At 43.5% G+C, this 16,726-nt stretch overlaps 1 protein-coding gene across 1 annotated transcript; it reads right to left on the bottom strand.

The window, feature by feature from the left end:
* Nucleotides 1-8,238: 8,238 nt before the first annotated feature.
* Nucleotides 8,239-12,213, bottom strand: LOC140535643 (protocadherin-8-like). Its single transcript, XM_072657048.1, has 3 exons — nt 9,510-12,213; nt 9,180-9,387; nt 8,239-8,969 (listed from the first exon to the last, which is right to left on the bottom strand). The coding sequence occupies exons 1-3, from the start codon at nt 11,949-11,951 to the stop codon at nt 8,653-8,655; spliced, it is 2,967 nt and encodes a 988-aa protein (XP_072513149.1). The 5' UTR covers nt 11,952-12,213; the 3' UTR covers nt 8,239-8,652.
* Between the last annotated feature and the right edge of the window lie 4,513 nt (nt 12,214-16,726).

Raw genomic sequence — 16,726 nt, 5'->3', positions numbered from 1 at the left:
AAACCAATAAAACAGAGGGAAAAAAGCAAGAAAACCTAAATGACAGAACTGCAAAGCTGCCGAAAACCAAACGAATTCAACCACGGCACCCAAACACCATCAACATCAACAATGCTGAAGCAGGAAGGGAGCAAACACAGGAGGATAAGAGCAGAGGCACAAACAGGAGCACCTGGGGAGGATAACGGGAAGGCAGGGCTACAAGGGAGACACAGGTGGGAACACTGATGACTAGGCAGGGCTAGAGCAGAGACAAGTGAGGAGACAAGAACACAAAACAGGGCCATGTGCTGAAGAGCATCTAGGGGAACCAAGACAAAACACAGACACAGAGCAGGAAGAGGAGACACAAGACAGAGACACGTTACAATGAGCCACAGGTGAAGGGCCAGAGGACGGCTAACACAAACTGTGCATCAACAGATGAGAACAAACTTTTATTTTCAGCCGTGGACTTCACTGGTGTTGATGATCATGTTTCAAAATACTGCATGGGTGGAGAAATATAATATAATAAAAGAACATAATACTAATTGGACCCTTCACCATTAATATTCCATTTTTATAATTTTAACTTCTCTCTTCCATTGAAATGATAAAAAGTGATCAATTAATTTAAATAACTCTCACAGTGTGTTTAATCATAACCTTAAATGACACAATCTACGTTCCTGTGAATCCAACTTGCATGTTTTTTAAATAATTTATTACCACCCCAAACATTACTGTCATTACCGCAACAGCCTGGGACATCTGTAAGTGGTGCTTTAATGGTAATACTTGATTATTGTATAATCATGGAAACAAAAAGGACCATGCCAGCCATAATTAAAAAGTAAGATTTAGATTTCTGGAGAAGTATTCAGCGTTCATTACCATTTATCCAATTACTATTAGGAACTATTAGGAAATCCATGATGTAGGGTCTTTTTTTGCTGAAAAAGTGATAATTGTCATTATCGCGCCTCTTCATTACCAACACAAAACTAGTTGTGATGGTAATGGCGGGTAATTTCAGTTTCACCCTCAGTATTTTTAGTGTACTTCCTAAAAGTAAAGTTCAGAGTTCTAGAGAATACAGAATTGAGTAAAATGTGAAAAAGTAAGTAAAGCCTTTAGAGTAACCTAGATTTCTGCACTATATAAATATAAAATAATTCTACATAAGCTCAACTTTGGCCATTAATATTCTTTGAACTCTGTAAACCACATTTCTACACCACAAATAATGTTCTACTGAACGCACTCCTAGCAGTGTGCAGTATTGATTTTATAGGCCGTGACCATAATGGATCCTTATTTACATTTACGGCATTTAGCAGACGCTCATACAAAAGTGCTTCACTATATATATAACCTTAACTAGTTTTAATAGACTAAAATTCAAGATACCTCTAAGCTTAGACACTACTAAACACAAGTCGATATGGAGACTCTACTCTTCGGAAGAGGTGGATCTTCAGTCTGTGTTTGGAGACAGAGAGAGACTCTGCCGTTTGGACACCCAGGGGAAGTTTGTTTACCACTTCGGTGCCAGGACAGAACAAAGCCTGGGTGCTTGTCTTCTGTGGATCTTAAGGGATGGCGAGCTGTACTTGAAGCTTGAAGGGCTCTTGGTGTGGATCGGCTTTTGACCATTGCCATCAAGTACAGAGGGGTTTGAATCTGATGCGGGCAGCAGCTACAGGAAGCCAGTGAAGAGAACGCAGCAGAGGAGTGACCTGTCTGAACTTAGAAACGTTGAAGACGATCCGTGCCGCTACATTCTGGATAAGTTGCAGGTGCCTGATGGTGCGAAAAGATCAGCCAGAAGAGAGTTGCAGTAGTCAGGCTCACTAATCCCTTACATTGCACACCACATGTTCATGTCTTCCATATTTCTGTTCCATATTGTGTACATGTAGTGTACATATTCCTATTCATACAGTGTACATATTGCTATTCCTATAGTATATACCTATAGTGTACATATTGCTATTTCTATAAAATATACCTAACGTGTACATGCTGCTATTCCTACAGTGTAGATATTTCTATTCCTATAGCATATACCTATAGTGTACACATTGCCATTTCTATAGTATATACCTACAGTGTACATATTGCTATTCCCATAGTATATACCTATAGTGTACATATTCCTATTCCTATAGTATATATCTATAGTGTACACATTCCTATACCTATAGTATATACCTATAGTGTACACATTCCTATCCCTATAGTATATACCTATAGTGTACATATTCCTACCCCTATAGTATATACCTATAGTGTACACATTCCTGTACCTATAGTATATACCTATAGTGTACACATTGCCATTTCTATAGTATATACCTACAGTGTACATATTGCTATTCCCATAGTATATACCTATAGTGTACACATTCCTATCCCTATAGTATTTATCTATAGTGTACCTATTGCTATTCCTATAGTATATACCTATAGTGTACATGCTGCTATTCATGTAGTGCAGATATTTCTATCCCTATAGTATATACCTATAGTGTATATATTGCTATTCCCATAGTATATACCTATAGTGTACACATTGCCATTCCTATAGTATATACCTACAGTGTACATATTCCTATCCCTATAGTATATATCTATAGTGTGCCTATTGCTATTCCTATAGTATACACTTATAGTGTACATATTCCTATCCCTATAGTATATACTTATAGTGTACCTATTGCTATTCCTATAGTATATACCTACAGTATATACCTAGAGTGTACATATTCCTATCCCTATAGTATATATCTATAGTGTACCTGTTGCTATTCCTACATTATAAACCCATAGTGTATATATTGCTAATACTGTATGTATTCATATATTATTCAAATATATATATATATATATATATATATATATATATATATATATATATATATATATATATTGTTTTTTTGTTTGTTTGGTTTTTTTACACACTTATTGAATGTTCTTCTTAATAGTGTTAATTAGAAAAAATCAGGCTGAAGTTTTGTTTTAATGGTTTGGGCAGCTCTACTCTAATGAACACACTTCTAAGTTTGTTGGTTTGATTGTGAAAGAATACCAGCATGTGGCATCACCGAGAGGTAAAAGAAAAGGTTTATTTTTTTAAAGAGATGAAGGTGGAGAAGGATGTCCAGATGGCAGAGCAGGTCAGCGAAGAGGCAGATACAAAGCTGTCATCTAAGGAAATGGAACAGTGTGCGCAGAGGATCATTGCAGAGGACAAGAAGGAGGAGAAGATAAAGAAGAAGGTGGAAAAGAAGAGGAAGGAGGAGGAGAAAAAAAGGAAAGCGCTGGAGAAGGAGGAAAAGAAGGCGATTGAGCTTAAGAAGAATGAGGAGAAGGCAGAGGAGAAAGCTAGAAAGGAAATCTTTAAGCAAAAGGAGAAGGCATTAAAGAAAGAGCTTACAGAACTGAAGCTACAGTACAAGGAGGAAATGAAGATCCTGAAAAAATGAGGGAGGAGAAAAAAAGGGCAGTGAAACAAGCCAAGAAAGCTAAACAGATGAATCAGAAAGGTACCGCAGAGGAAGCAGGAATGGAGAAGCCTGAGCAGAAGCATGAGCCGCAGCAGCAGTGTGAGGAGAAGATGAGCTGGTTGTTCAAGCTGAGAAAGACACTGGGGTTTCTGCAGGTGGAAGGAGGAAGGAAGAAGAGGAGAGAAGAAAGAAAGGAGTAAGAGAAGAAGATTGTAAAGAGGAGGAGGAAGAGAAGAGGGGAAAGAGGCGAGGAAGAGGGGGAGGAGAAAGAGGGAAGGGAGAGGGTTCTGGTAGTGGAGGAGGAGAGGAGGAAAAGAAGAGGATAAGGAGAGGATTCTGGTGGAGAAGGAGGAAGAGAAGAAAAGAAAGAGGGCAGGTGGAGGAGAGGAGGAAGAGGAGATTTTTCTCTAAATGTTTTTATGAATAAACTTTTTGTTTACCTGTAATATCATTGATCGCTTCATTTTTACACTTTTACATAATATAATTCCTATCGAATTACTTAACCTTATGTGATGTGTTCAGTCCAAATAACACATGCATTAAAGTAGGGCTAACTAGGGCTAACACATATGACATCTCCTGTAACAGAAAGCCACAGTATACAGAACCTTTCAATAGGCTAAAAATTCAAAGATACCTCTAAGTTTAGACACTACTAAACACAAGTCAATAGGGTGACCATAGTACTCTACTATTCACCCAAGTAGGTGGGTCTTCAGTCTGTGTTTGAAGACAGCCTGAAAAGCCTGGATGCTTGTCTTTCATGGATTTTGAGGGATGGCCGAGCCGTACTTGAAGCTCGTAGGGCTCTTGGTGCCGATCGGCTTGTGCTCATCACCCTGTCTCTGGGTCATCTGTTGTTCTTTCTTGAAAGTCTTTTGGTAGGTACTAACCACTGCACATTGGAAACACCCCCCAAATCTGCTGTTCTGAATATGTTCTGACCTAGTCACCTACCCATCACATTCTGGCCTCTGTCGAAGTGGCTTCGATCTCTGTGCTGGCCCATTTTCCCCCCTTCCAACACTTTAGGTGTTTCCCAATTGCGTACCAATTAGTAATACTAACTAGTATTTCAATATGCAGTTCATAGTATAAATAAAAGTGTATACTTGTATGTGTACTTATTCAGTGTATACTTAGAACTGGTTGGCTTTTACGTGTAGGTTCAATGAACATTATTATGCCCCAAAATGCAATTTAAATGGAGATAGAGGAGCTACTAAATTGACCAGCATAGGATATGTTTTAATCTGGATGACCACCTTGGCCATCAAAGACCAGTTTAGACCATTTGAATTCAGCTACCATGAAAAGCTGGTAGCATTAGTGCATAATTGTGATGCAGCCAAGACCTTTAAGACCTGACTGGTCACCTGCTGCCAATATGCATATCCTACCCCTGGACCGGCGCGATTGTACCCAGATAACCAATGTTATTCATGCCACCTGTCAGTGGTTTTAATGTTATGGCTGATTGTTTTATGTGACTAATTGATGACCATTACTGTATATAGTGTCAGTGTATATAACAACAGTATATGGTCTTCTTGTCATGTTCTCATCTGTCTCTTATAGTGTTTAGGTTGGAGCGAGTGTTTGTGTGTGTGTGTGTGTGTGTGTGTGTGTGTGTGTGTGTGTGAGGGACTGAACGAGGGTGTGAGTGTCAGTGTGTATGAGTGAGGGTGTCTGTGCATGTGTGTGAGAGCCAAGTGTGAGAGAGGGAGTGAAGGTATGTGTGAGTGTATGAGTGGGCGCCTAAGTGGGTGAGTGAGGGGATAAAGGAGTGTGAAGAAGTGTGTGTTAAAGGGTGAGAGAGTGGATGTGTGTGAGTGGGTGAGTGAGAGAGAGGGAGTGTGTGTGTGATGTACTGTGTGTGTGAGAGTGGATATGTATGAGTGTGAGAGAGACAACGTGAGTCAGGGTGTGAGATTGACAAAGGTGTAAATAGTACAGAAAGTCTGGAAGTCTGGAGCCGAAAACAAAAAGTCGAAAGTCAGACTGAAGGTCGAAGAGTTTATCACTGCTGTCCAATTAAAAACACGTATCTCCATTTTTTGTCCGTTTATAGTTTTCTCCTGTGTTTCTTTCTAAAGCCACTTAGCTGCATGGGTGAATAGACCAATAGAAATGCTCTAGATTATATGAAATTAACTCTTATTTTACTTTGACGAAGATTTTTGCCTTCTCCTCTACTCCACTATTTTGGAGATACAGGTTTTTCATTGGACAGCGACAATCTACTTTAAACAGATCTCCAGTGTGTAAGTAACCAGCATATGCATTACAATATATTGCTTTTGCATCAACCTCATTCACAACCTCCTCATCCTAAGAAGGTTCTTAAATTAGTTCTTGAAAAAGGTCCAAAAAGCTCTGCTCTTATAATGTTAGATCTCATTGTCCTAAACTAAACAAATCCCAAATAAGAAAACACAGGTGGGTGTCAGAATCTTCATGAAAACTCCAGTAGTGGATTTTAAGAAAAAATTTCTTCCTCAGAAAGATTGATAAATAAGTGCTTTTCTCTGTTTGTTTATTTCTGAAAAAAAAAAAAACAGAAAAAACAAATTAACATAGTTTCTTGGGGAGTTTCCTTTTTGCACGGATACTAACTAATATTTGAGTATGTAGTACAGATAAATATTACATAACCTCCCAATATTCCCAATGTATACCTAGAACCGGTTCGTTTTGAAGTGTGGGTGCAATGGACACTATTATTCCACAAAGCAATGCAAAACTGGTAAAATAAATAATAAAGAAATAATGGCAAATGATGATGCAAGTGTAGCATCAATGGTTTTAGGAGAACTTGCAGTGATGTATGTTGGCATAGCAACGCTTCATCAAAAAAGACAGATTTGCACAGTTTTGGGCAGTTTCCATTTTGCATTGATATGAATTTTGTTGGATGTTTTAATAAAACAAGAAAAAACAGGAAAGCTATGATTTGCTAGACTATCACTGAATCGTCAATGACATTTCAACAATGGGGAGTTTGGGACCAAAATGTCTGCTGAAAAAGGTTCTGTGGCATAAAATGACATCTATTGTGTTTCATGTACCATTTCTGTCTGGTAAAGCACTTGCGGCTGGTCTACAGAGCCATAAACTGTAGGCCACACATTTACCAGTCTTCAGATGTGAAGGGCCCAGGACCTCATGAACATGGCTTCTGACTAACATTGTGTTAGAGATGCTGGCCAAGGCCAGTAGCTGGCACAGTAATAATATCAGTGCTAACACTGCAGTAGCAATGCTGGGTGAGACCTGTGACTGGCACGGCAGGGATGCTAACACCACAGTAGCAGTGTAAATGCTGTGAAAGCGATGCTAACACTGCGATAGTCAGAATCAGAATCAGAATCTCCTTATGTTACACATACAAAGAATTTTACTTTGTGAGATCAACACTAAGATAGTGATGCTAAAGCCACAGTTGTGGTGCTGGCTGAGGCCTGCAGCTGGCACACTAAGCCCATGGTAGCAATGCTGGACAAGGCAGATGGCACCGCAATAACAATAGCTGGGTGAGTCAACATGCTATTTCTGCAAACTTTGACACACATTAATGCCACAGTATGTCTTCACACCACTTCCCTTTACAATAATATGTAGAGCAAGGAGGCCCAACCTTATATATCTCATATATATATATATATCCTCTCTGCAGCACAGCTACTCATTAGCTTTGTGGCAAAATGTAGTCCTCAGACCATGAGTGTGAGAAAATATCTTCTAGGCAAACAAGAATCATGCAGATTACAAGAAGATCCATCAGTCAAGTGAAAATGCCCTTTCTAGACCGGTCCACTAGGCAGTCTGGCAAAAAACACAAGAAATGTGATTTAACTGATGTGTTAGACCTCCACTCTATAAAATCTCATGGTCTTTGAGAATACTTTGAAGGTCTAAACTCCCAATACTGGTTCTGGAGATTTACCACCCTGAAGATCTCAGATCCAACACTTTTGGCTCCAAGATTTAGATGTCCCTCAAGGCCTTCGCTACCTGAACCAGGTGTGTTAGATTAGGGTTGGCACTAAATTCTGCACGGTGGTAGATCTCCAAGACCAGGATTTGGCACCCCCCCATCGAAATGTAAAGTAAATGAAGAAGAATTTTCTGCCTCTGCTGACGGAATGTGTGAGGGCGTATGAGTGAGTGAGTAAGGGTAAGCCCTGGCTTGTGTATAGCCACTGCTTGTTGGCAGCGTGGGCGAGGTGTTGGCGTGGCACATGGCCACAGCACAATGCAGGTGCGCATAATTATAGGATGCACATGGATGGTTTATGTTATGCTAGTTTGGATGAGGAAAAAAAAATTCTGAGATACTTTGGATCTTGGATACTTGGAAAGACCAAAGTAGATAAACAACTTCTGATGTTCCAAATCCCAGATGGTGTCTACAGAAGCTCACGTTTTTAGACTGTATTTAAGACACATGTGGTTGAAATAGCCTATGAGGTTGTGGTAAACATTAAGTCAGTCTGGTTTTGGTACAGCCCAATGAATGCAGGCCAACGTGTGGTTGAGGGCCCAAAAAATGGCAAATTTAGAGCATTGGCGCATTGCTCATGGATTGTGACACAATGCAAAGAACAAATGCTAGTTTTAGATAATGTCAGAAAGTTAAAAATGGAGGTACAAGGTTCTGATGTGCATCCCCTCAAGTCTTGCAAACAGCATCATCATCGAACTTCATCATCCATGGTAAATGAATTGAGTCTTTGCCTTTCAATGATTTTCAATGTTTATTTTTATAACAGTGAAAGAATTTGTTCAAAAAGGTACATCTTGCATTCAGACAGCCTTACACAAGTATAGGGGTTGGGACTTTAAAATCTTAGGCTTTTTTAAATAACGAACATGCTTTAAAATAAAGTATATCTCCAATATCTTTTGCTTTACTTAGGAATAATATTATAAAAAATAGACTCTATATTTACAAAAAACTTGCATAATATACACAGAATTTTCAACAAGGTCATCTGATTGCTTAAAGTTGTGGTAAAGACCAATACTGACAGGAAAGATGCGCTTTTCTTAAATACAGAAACATTATTAATACCTATACATTTTCAAACAGTTGCCATAGAGTGCAGTGTTAATAACAGCCATTAACAGTCTTATTATCTGAAGGCTGTGTTGCTTCTCACACTTCGTCCGTGGGACAGCATGTTGTTGTGGGCGAATACACTGGGATGGTGACATCATTGATCTCTCGTACCCTGATTGGTTGAGGTGGGGGGACTAAAACATAGTCATATTCTCTGTGCAGAACCTTTTCGTACACGCTCTGGAGGCCCACCGTTTTGGGTATGTGGGCCTGGTAGTAGTTCTCCCTCCTGATAGAGTCTCTGGGAAGTGAGCCGGTCTTTGCAGAGCTGTTGCTCGCCCTAGTGGCGGTTGGGCTCCAGCAACGGTCGGAGTGGCCAAGGATCTTACACTCACTGGTACATGCCCACAGAGCTGGAAAGAGAAAAACATTTTCAATATTATGTTCACTATTTACTAATTTGAAAATGCCACCAATAATTTTTCAAGAGCTTTAACACACATTCGTTTATGCTAATACTGTATGGAAGCAAATAGCCACATCTTGGGTCTAAAAGCATAGCAACAATAGCATAGAAGCTAACATTTCCTGTCAGAACTGCTCTTTAAAATCTCTGGCCTTACCATTGGGAGCATTGTTTTGGTGTCCGTCTTTCTTCAGGCCGTCGCCGCTGATGTCTGAGTCACTGTCGTTGAAATCGCTGTCTCCTTTACCACTGTCTTTCCCGCTGAACTGAGGATCCCTTGCCGAAACGGTGGTGTAAGAGTTGCCTTTCCATATCGTGATTGGTCTCACAGGCTCTTTGCCATAGCCAGGCAGAGTTGAATATCCCTGCATGAATAAAACACATAGCAAATTAGTTACACCACAAACTACTCCCAGTTAACCGAAAGTAAAGTTACCATAAAGAAAATACAGCAGGCATTCAGCAAGAGATGTGTATCGTAACCTACCTCAAGTTTTGCTCCGCGGCTTTTGTTCTCTGATTCGTACACGCAGGTGGTCTCAGTGCCATCCTCAGAGCTGCAGCACATGTCACTGCCTCCCTGAATGGAACCAGTGAAGCTGGGCTTGTTGGAGTATGGGTGGACATCAAACACACCATCGCCATGAACTGGTATGAGGGGGTCACAGTTGTTCTTCCCCCCCTCCAGGTTCATGCCATCCTCCTTTTCCGGATGGAAGCCATCACGCCGCTTGTCCAGCTTCCGCTTGTTGCAGCTTGTCGCAATCACGATGATGGCCAAGAGCAGCAGTGTGCAGCTCCCTGCCAGAACAACGATGATGACAATGGAGAGGTCCCACTCTTGAACTTCATCATCTTCGCCGCCACGCTGGAATATGTTGCGGTCACTGGGGGGCGCTCCCGCAACGATGGTGAAGCGGATGGTGGCCGTTGAAGTCAGCGAAGGTCTCCCATTGTCGCTAACAGTTACTGTGACTTTCAGGCTCTCGTCAACTTCATAGTTCAACTCACGGTTCAGGTAGACCTCCCCCGTGGCTCTGTTGATGGAAAACACAGAGACTTCACCTGCAGCAATTTTGTAGGACAGCTCTGCGTTGACCCCCTCATCGGCATCCCGGGCATTTATCTGGGTTACCACATAGCCCGAAGGGGCATCTTTTGGCAGGAGAACTTCTGCAGAGCCATTATTGAGCACTGGCTGTGTGATAGAGGGAGCGTTATCATTCTGATCCACTATGCGTAGGTTGACCGTTGCACTTCCGTGGAGTTGTGGCGATCCACCATCGCTCGCTTGAATTCGCAGATCAAGCTGCTTTAAAACCTCATAGTTGAAACTCCGAAGCGCATAGATTGAGCCAGTTGCAGGGTCCAGAGAGACAAATGCTGATATCGGAGAACCCATAACAAAGGTATCTGCGAGTTTATAGCTGACTTTGCTGTTTTGCCCCAGGTCTAAGTCTCTAGCCACCACTGTGGTTATGTACGCGCCTGGTGCATTGTTCTCCACTACAGAAACTTCATAGACAGGTTTGCTAAACATGGGGGCGTTGTCATTTTCATCACTCAGCCTAATTGTGTACTGTTTAATTGTTCTGAAAGGGGGGGAGCCGAGGTCCTCAGCCACCACAGTTAAATTGTACTCTGCAATTTTCTCTCTGTCCAGGGGAGCTGTGGTTACAATCATATAGCTGTCCTCATAAGCCTGTTGGAGTTTGAAGTGGTCATGTCCATACAATGTGCAGTGAACCTGGCCGTTGGCGCCTGAGTCCCTGTCCGTGGTGCTGATCAGCGCCACAAAGCTGTCCTTGCCGGCTGCCTCTGTGATGTGTGCGATCCCTGCTGTGATGGAGGTCATTGGGGTGATGGTGATCTCTGGTGCGTTGTCATTCACATCCTGCACCTGGACGATGATTTTGCAGACGGTTGGTGGGCTCGGGTTGGGACCCAGGTCGGACGCCTGGACATCAAACTCGTACGTTGTTTTGCTTTCAAAGTCGATCTGACTCTCCAGGGTTAGGCGACCAGATTTTCTGTCCACTTTGAAAAGCTGGCGGATCTCTGAGGGCACTTGATTGCTGAACCCATACACAACTTCCCCGTTCAAGCCCTCGTCTGGGTCGACGGCGTTCAGATCGAGCAGCAGGAATCCCACTGGTGCGTCCTCTGGTATTTCAACTGAGAAATTGTTCCGGTCAAAGACGGGGCTGTTGTCGTTGTAGTCTTTCACCTTGACATTGATCTTCGTGGTGCCAGACCTTGGCGGGTTTCCTCCGTCGGTTGCGGCCAGTTCCAGGATGAAGGACGCCTGTGCCTCCCTGTCCAGTTCTTTCATTAGCACCAGCTCCGCATATTTAACCCCATCAGCTCTGCTCAGCATGTCAATGGTGAAGTGGCTGTTGACAGAGATTTGGTAGCTCTGAATGTAGTTTGTGCCCACGTCTTCATCCACCGCCACATCCAGGGGTATCCGGGTACCCACTGCTGTGTTTTCGGAGATTTCCAGCGTAGACTCTTTCCTGGGAAACTCTGGAGAGTTGTCGTTGATGTCCTTCACCTCCACTTCGACGTGTATCAGTTTGAACTGTTCTTTGGAGAAACTCACCACGTCAAAGGCGATGAGACACTGAACCGTGTGCTTGCAGATCTTCTCCCGGTCGATCCTCTCCCCGATGGTGAGCTGTCCGTCGCTCTCGCGCAGCCGGATAAAAGAAGCGTTGAACTGTTTCATCATCCTGAAATTGGTCTTGGAGCCCGTGGACGGACTTAGCGCCATGTCCTTGGCCAGGCTTCCGATAACGGTCGCTGGGGCGTCCTCTTCGTATGTCTGGTACTTCATGGTCCGTCCCGCGGCGAGTGCTGGCAGGACGGGCAGTGACAGAAAGGTGAAAGCGAGCATCCATGCGGCTGCGCTGCCTGGATTGCCTCCCATGATAACTCAGCTGTGTCGCTCTGTCGGAGCGAAATGCGCTATTAAGAAAATGAGTCGGAGCGCGTGCTGTCAGGTTCAATTTCCCGTTTTCCTCCTTCGTCACATGAGATCCTCCGGACCCGCGTAGGGGAAAAATGCAAAAGTCACTCTCACTCTCTCACTCTCTCTCTCTCTCTTTCTCTCTCACTCTCTCTCTCTCTCTTTCTCTCTCGCTCTCTCTCGCTTTTCTGCGTGTGCGCGCGCGCTGCTGTACCCGCGCCCCCAAAGCTTTAAACGCAACTGGAGAGAACTGCAGTGGCGGGGCGGTTTATAGACAGCCTCATGCAAATGAGATCAACTGTGACCAATCCCCGCTTTGAATGAGGAAAAGGGCACTTTTAAAAGACACCTAAGCCTATTTGGAGATTCCTTAAAGCAAATAGCTTGGCACCAAAGCGCAGTATCTGATTTACTATACCCCTCTCTCCCTCTCCCTCTCCCTCTCTCTCTCTCTCTCTCTCTCTCTCCCTTTCACAATATCGACTATCTCTCTTACAGCCCAAGTTCACTGTAAGCGTTTTTTTTTTTATGTTATTGTTGTTGTTGTTGTTGTTGTTTTTGTTGTTGTTTTTGTTGTTGAACAACAGGCTCATGCAGTGTCCACGGTCTTCCTTTCGGTGAAAGGCTGTTCGGGACAGACACGTCCTCGCTCGCCACTTTCTTGCCCTGTCTTATTTTGCGCAGGGGTTTTCATTGGAGTCTGTGGCACTAAACGAGTGCAGCTCGATCACCTGACCCATCCCGCGCGTGAAAACTCTTCGGCTCGCGAGACGTCGCGTGAGATGATCGGCGCTCTCGCCACAAGAAACGTGCGCTTATTTCTTTGTCGCGCGCCCGTTTAACATGCATGTCACCGCCTCTGCGGTTCCAGTCTCCCCTCCCGTTCCAGACCTCTCCGCGCCTCGCCTCGGCTGCCGGAGCAGGTGAAAAAGCCCCCCTATCGCACCCCACCCCACCCCACCCCACCCCACACCCCACTCCGTTTCGAATAGGATTTATTTCCAGCGCCGGGGAGATTTAGGCGGATTTCTATGGTCAGATTCTATCAAAGGCTTATGAAGCCCTCGTTAGTACTGCGGATATAATAGCGTGGTGGGGGGATCCCACTGGAGGCATGGGCGCCCGCATTATTCTCGCCTTGGCAGCCCAGAGGGAGGAGAACTTCCAGCAGGTTTTCACACAGGGCTTGAGCCTAAGTTGGACATAATGAGGCAGCGCCACATGCGTCCTTTGTATCACACACACACACACACACACATACACTCAGACACACACCCTTCCCCAACAGCCTCAATCACGCCTATAACTCTTTTGACCTAAACGAAGATGGTCGGTGAATTGGCCAGGGCTCGTATTAAAACGCGTTTAGGGGAGCCACCGGCCCCGTCACGGCTATTTAAGAGATTTACCCCCCCCCCCCCCCCACACACACACACACAACCCCCCCAACCATCCTCCCCACCTCTCTCTCTCTCTCTTTCTCTCTTCTGTCTGCCACTTTTGGTTCAACACAAAAAAGTGGACGTTCTGTAGGGGTCTTTAAATGTTCCTCACACTCATAGGTTCCTCACAAGAACTACACGTGGTTCTTCCATGGCTCTATGAACACACCAGTGCAGTGGTAGCACCTTTGAGAGCGCAGGCGGACGGAAAAACAGCACAAACCAACAGCGTCGACAAGCTGTAGCACTGAGCTCTGAGCCCAAGTGCGGCTTGTAGAGCTTCGGTGATTGTGGTCGCATCGCTTAGGCTAATTAAGCAGCTCCAAAGAACAGATAGATGCGCCCATCTGGACGCGCAGTAGTGCAATCAGCTGGTGCGCGCGTTTAATTCACTCCCCAGCCTGAGTGCAGCTCAAGGGTTCTCGGAATTAGCAGCAACCTCCCCTCCAGTTTACAGAGCCGTGTCTTTGTTTCAGCTCCTGTCCTTAAAGCAAAAATAACAGCAACGACAGAACCGTGCGTGACTGCTCTGAAGGATGAGCTCACCGTTTTCTGACAATTGCAAGTCTATTGGAAACTCCTTCAGAATGAAGGGGAGAAGAGAAAGGAATGACTGCCTTGGCCTTCTTTCACGCGATCCGTGTGTCAATCTCGCCGTCTGCACGCGAGCTGAACAATGGATGGATTAGGCAGGACCTCTGGAAAATCCCATCCTCGCGAGTTCTGCTTTGCATTCTCTTTAAAACACAGATAAAGCGGAGTGGCCGAGCCTTTTGTGGCCGGGTTTGCTCTCGTGAACGCCTGGCCCTTGTTGTCTAAAGTTGCGCGCATGAGGCGCGTTTTGTGAAGAGGCTTAACTCTTTTGGTATGATAACGAGGAGATTTGGCCTCCGTCACCCGCGCGGGCACTGGGAATCAGGGCTGTGTGTGCTGGTTCTGGGTGTCTCACACACTTACACACACCATAACATTAGCAACACTGGTGGGTAGGTGAGGTGGCATGCGTCAATGGGTGGGTACATTAGGCAGACGACTGGGTCAGAGCATCTTCAAAACGGGTAATTCTGGTATGCAGTGGTCAGTACCTACCATAGATGCTCCAGAAGAAAGGATGAGGGTCATGGGCACCTATGGCTCATTGGTGCGCTCCATGGAAACCCCACCTCACAACTTACAGGACTTACAGGATCAGGCTGCTTACGCATTGGTGCCTGATTCCATAGGACGCCTCGTGGAGTCCCGGCCTCGAGGCAGGTGGTACCAAGGGTATGCCTGATCGGTGTAGATGCAGTGGTGGTGAAAGAAGAACCACTCTGGCCCTGATGGATGTCTCCTGGAATCATCGAGATTAGATCCCCACGTGTTCTCCACTACACTGTCCACATGCCTCCTAACTACTGAACTACTGCTCTGCTGTTCATGGCATCACCTGCTTGCTCCTCAACCCTCTCCACCACTTGATGAGCGATGTGGCATCTTGGATAGTCTTGTTGGCAGATCAAGTCATTGTTTGTGGACCTCCACCAAAAAAGAATAGCTAGATACCTTCAAACATCAGCAAAGCACAGTCGCTGAATGTCAGTGTACGGTGGAGTGCTAAATCTAAATAGGCCTAATCCCTTTATTATCCAGTACCTACATACATACACATATCCACTTCTATACACGCCAGTTCATATTTATCTGCTCCAGAGGGTCCTATACTATTGGCCTAACTTCTCCACAGGGACTAGAGAAGCTGTGTGTGTGCATTTGCACATCTGTGTCAGCAATGGGTGCAACTCAAAGTAGCTGAATGCGTTCATTCATTAGAATGAATGCACACACACCAGGAGTCAGGGACCCCGCTGTAACCTCAGCTCAGCTCCCGTGCCATCACTCCAACCACTAATTGCTTCTTAACACAATTTACAAGTCATTAGTCCGACTTCCTCGGATACGAATCTGCCGCCCTTGAAGGAAGCTCCGTAGTTAGTTAACCCTCCCGTGCGCCGCCGCAGCGCACAAAGCCGTTCATTTTTGCACCATTAGGCACCGTTTTAGAAGTAAGATGAAAAGCTGGGGTCTGGTCGTTGAGTCTTTTTCGCGTTTGGGTCAAGTAAGTTACCAATCCCTGCCCAAATGGAAACTTCTCCAAGTAATTAAAGAGTTTGTTCTACACTGCTCGCTTGTCACCATCCAAGAGAAAGTTTTAAGCCTGTGCTCATTTATAGTGTTGGATTTGGCACAGTTTCAGTAGCGGTGGTCGCCCACATTAAGACATTTTCATTAGTACCGTTAGAAAAGAGGTTTGAGCGTTGACAGCCTGTCAGAAGAATATTGCACATGTACATTATGTCCTCTAATGTATAAACAATGTTAACATGCTCTCAAAGTTTATAATTGAACTTTCTCAATTGAAATATACACCACACATCTAAGGCCAAAACAGGGACTCCCATTTCAACAAGCAATTTTGTCTTGCAATCTTAAGTTGACTTATTATCTCGGAATAATAGATAACAATGACTCTTTACACTCTTAAAGTCTTAACTTTTTTCTTTAAGAATTTCAAAATAATCGGTATTAAAAAAATTAAAATAATGTTTTTTTTTTCAATTTTTAACATTTTTGACTTTTATTTGACGTATTACCTCAAGATAACGCCTTACTGTAATCATTTATTTTCTCAACATTTTGACTTAGCATCCCGAAATAATGATTTTAACATTATTAAACAACTTTTGTAATAATTCAAAAAAACAAAACGAGCAAAAAACGTAATAAAAAACGTATAAAAAATGTTTATTATCTCGGCAGTGTCTCAGAATAAGGCATAATAATGTCAAAATTAGTCTCCTAAAATTATGAGCATTTTAAAAGTTGAAAGATTCACTTACTATCCCAAAATGATTTCATTCATATTTCATAAATATTACTTATTTATACCACATTATTGACTTGGCCTCTCTATATATTATTGACTTGTTTTCTGTTTAACTCCATATCTCCAACAAATGGTTTCTTTTTTCAACATTTTGACTTCTTGGCATCTGAAATTATGATGCATCACCCTCAAACAGTTACTTATTTTAATGCATTGTTAATAAATATTTTGAAATACTAAGTGGAACTTTACTATCTACTACTACTATCAGAAAGAGATAAGTATGGCTTACATGGTATGAAGCCAATGCAGCTTAACACATAACATAAAATACATGAATAATAACTGCAACTGAGAGTAGCAGCCCAGTTTCTGTCCAGGACCTTTTTTCTGTATTGGCTCTGGGGACTCTTTTCAGTTCACACACT

The sequence above is a fragment of the Salminus brasiliensis genome, chromosome 15 (assembly GCF_030463535.1).
Source record: "Salminus brasiliensis chromosome 15, fSalBra1.hap2, whole genome shotgun sequence".
Lineage (NCBI taxonomy): Eukaryota > Metazoa > Chordata > Actinopteri > Characiformes > Bryconidae > Salminus > Salminus brasiliensis.
This window is presented reverse-complemented; position numbering and strand designations above follow the sequence as displayed.

Bases quoted from the DNA above. Each gene is read 5' to 3' on its own strand.
- LOC140535643 (XM_072657048.1), bottom strand. From the start codon at position 11,951: ATGGGAGGCAATCCAGGCAGCGCAGCCGCATGGATGCTCGCTTTCACC. The intron at 9,388-9,509 runs GTAGGTTACGAT...TTATTCATGCAG, and splicing joins GCCGCGGAGCAAAACTTGAG to GGATATTCAACTCTGCCTGG. The intron at 8,970-9,179 runs GTAAGGCCAGAG...TTCTCTTTCCAG, and splicing joins CCAAAACAATGCTCCCAATG to CTCTGTGGGCATGTACCAGT.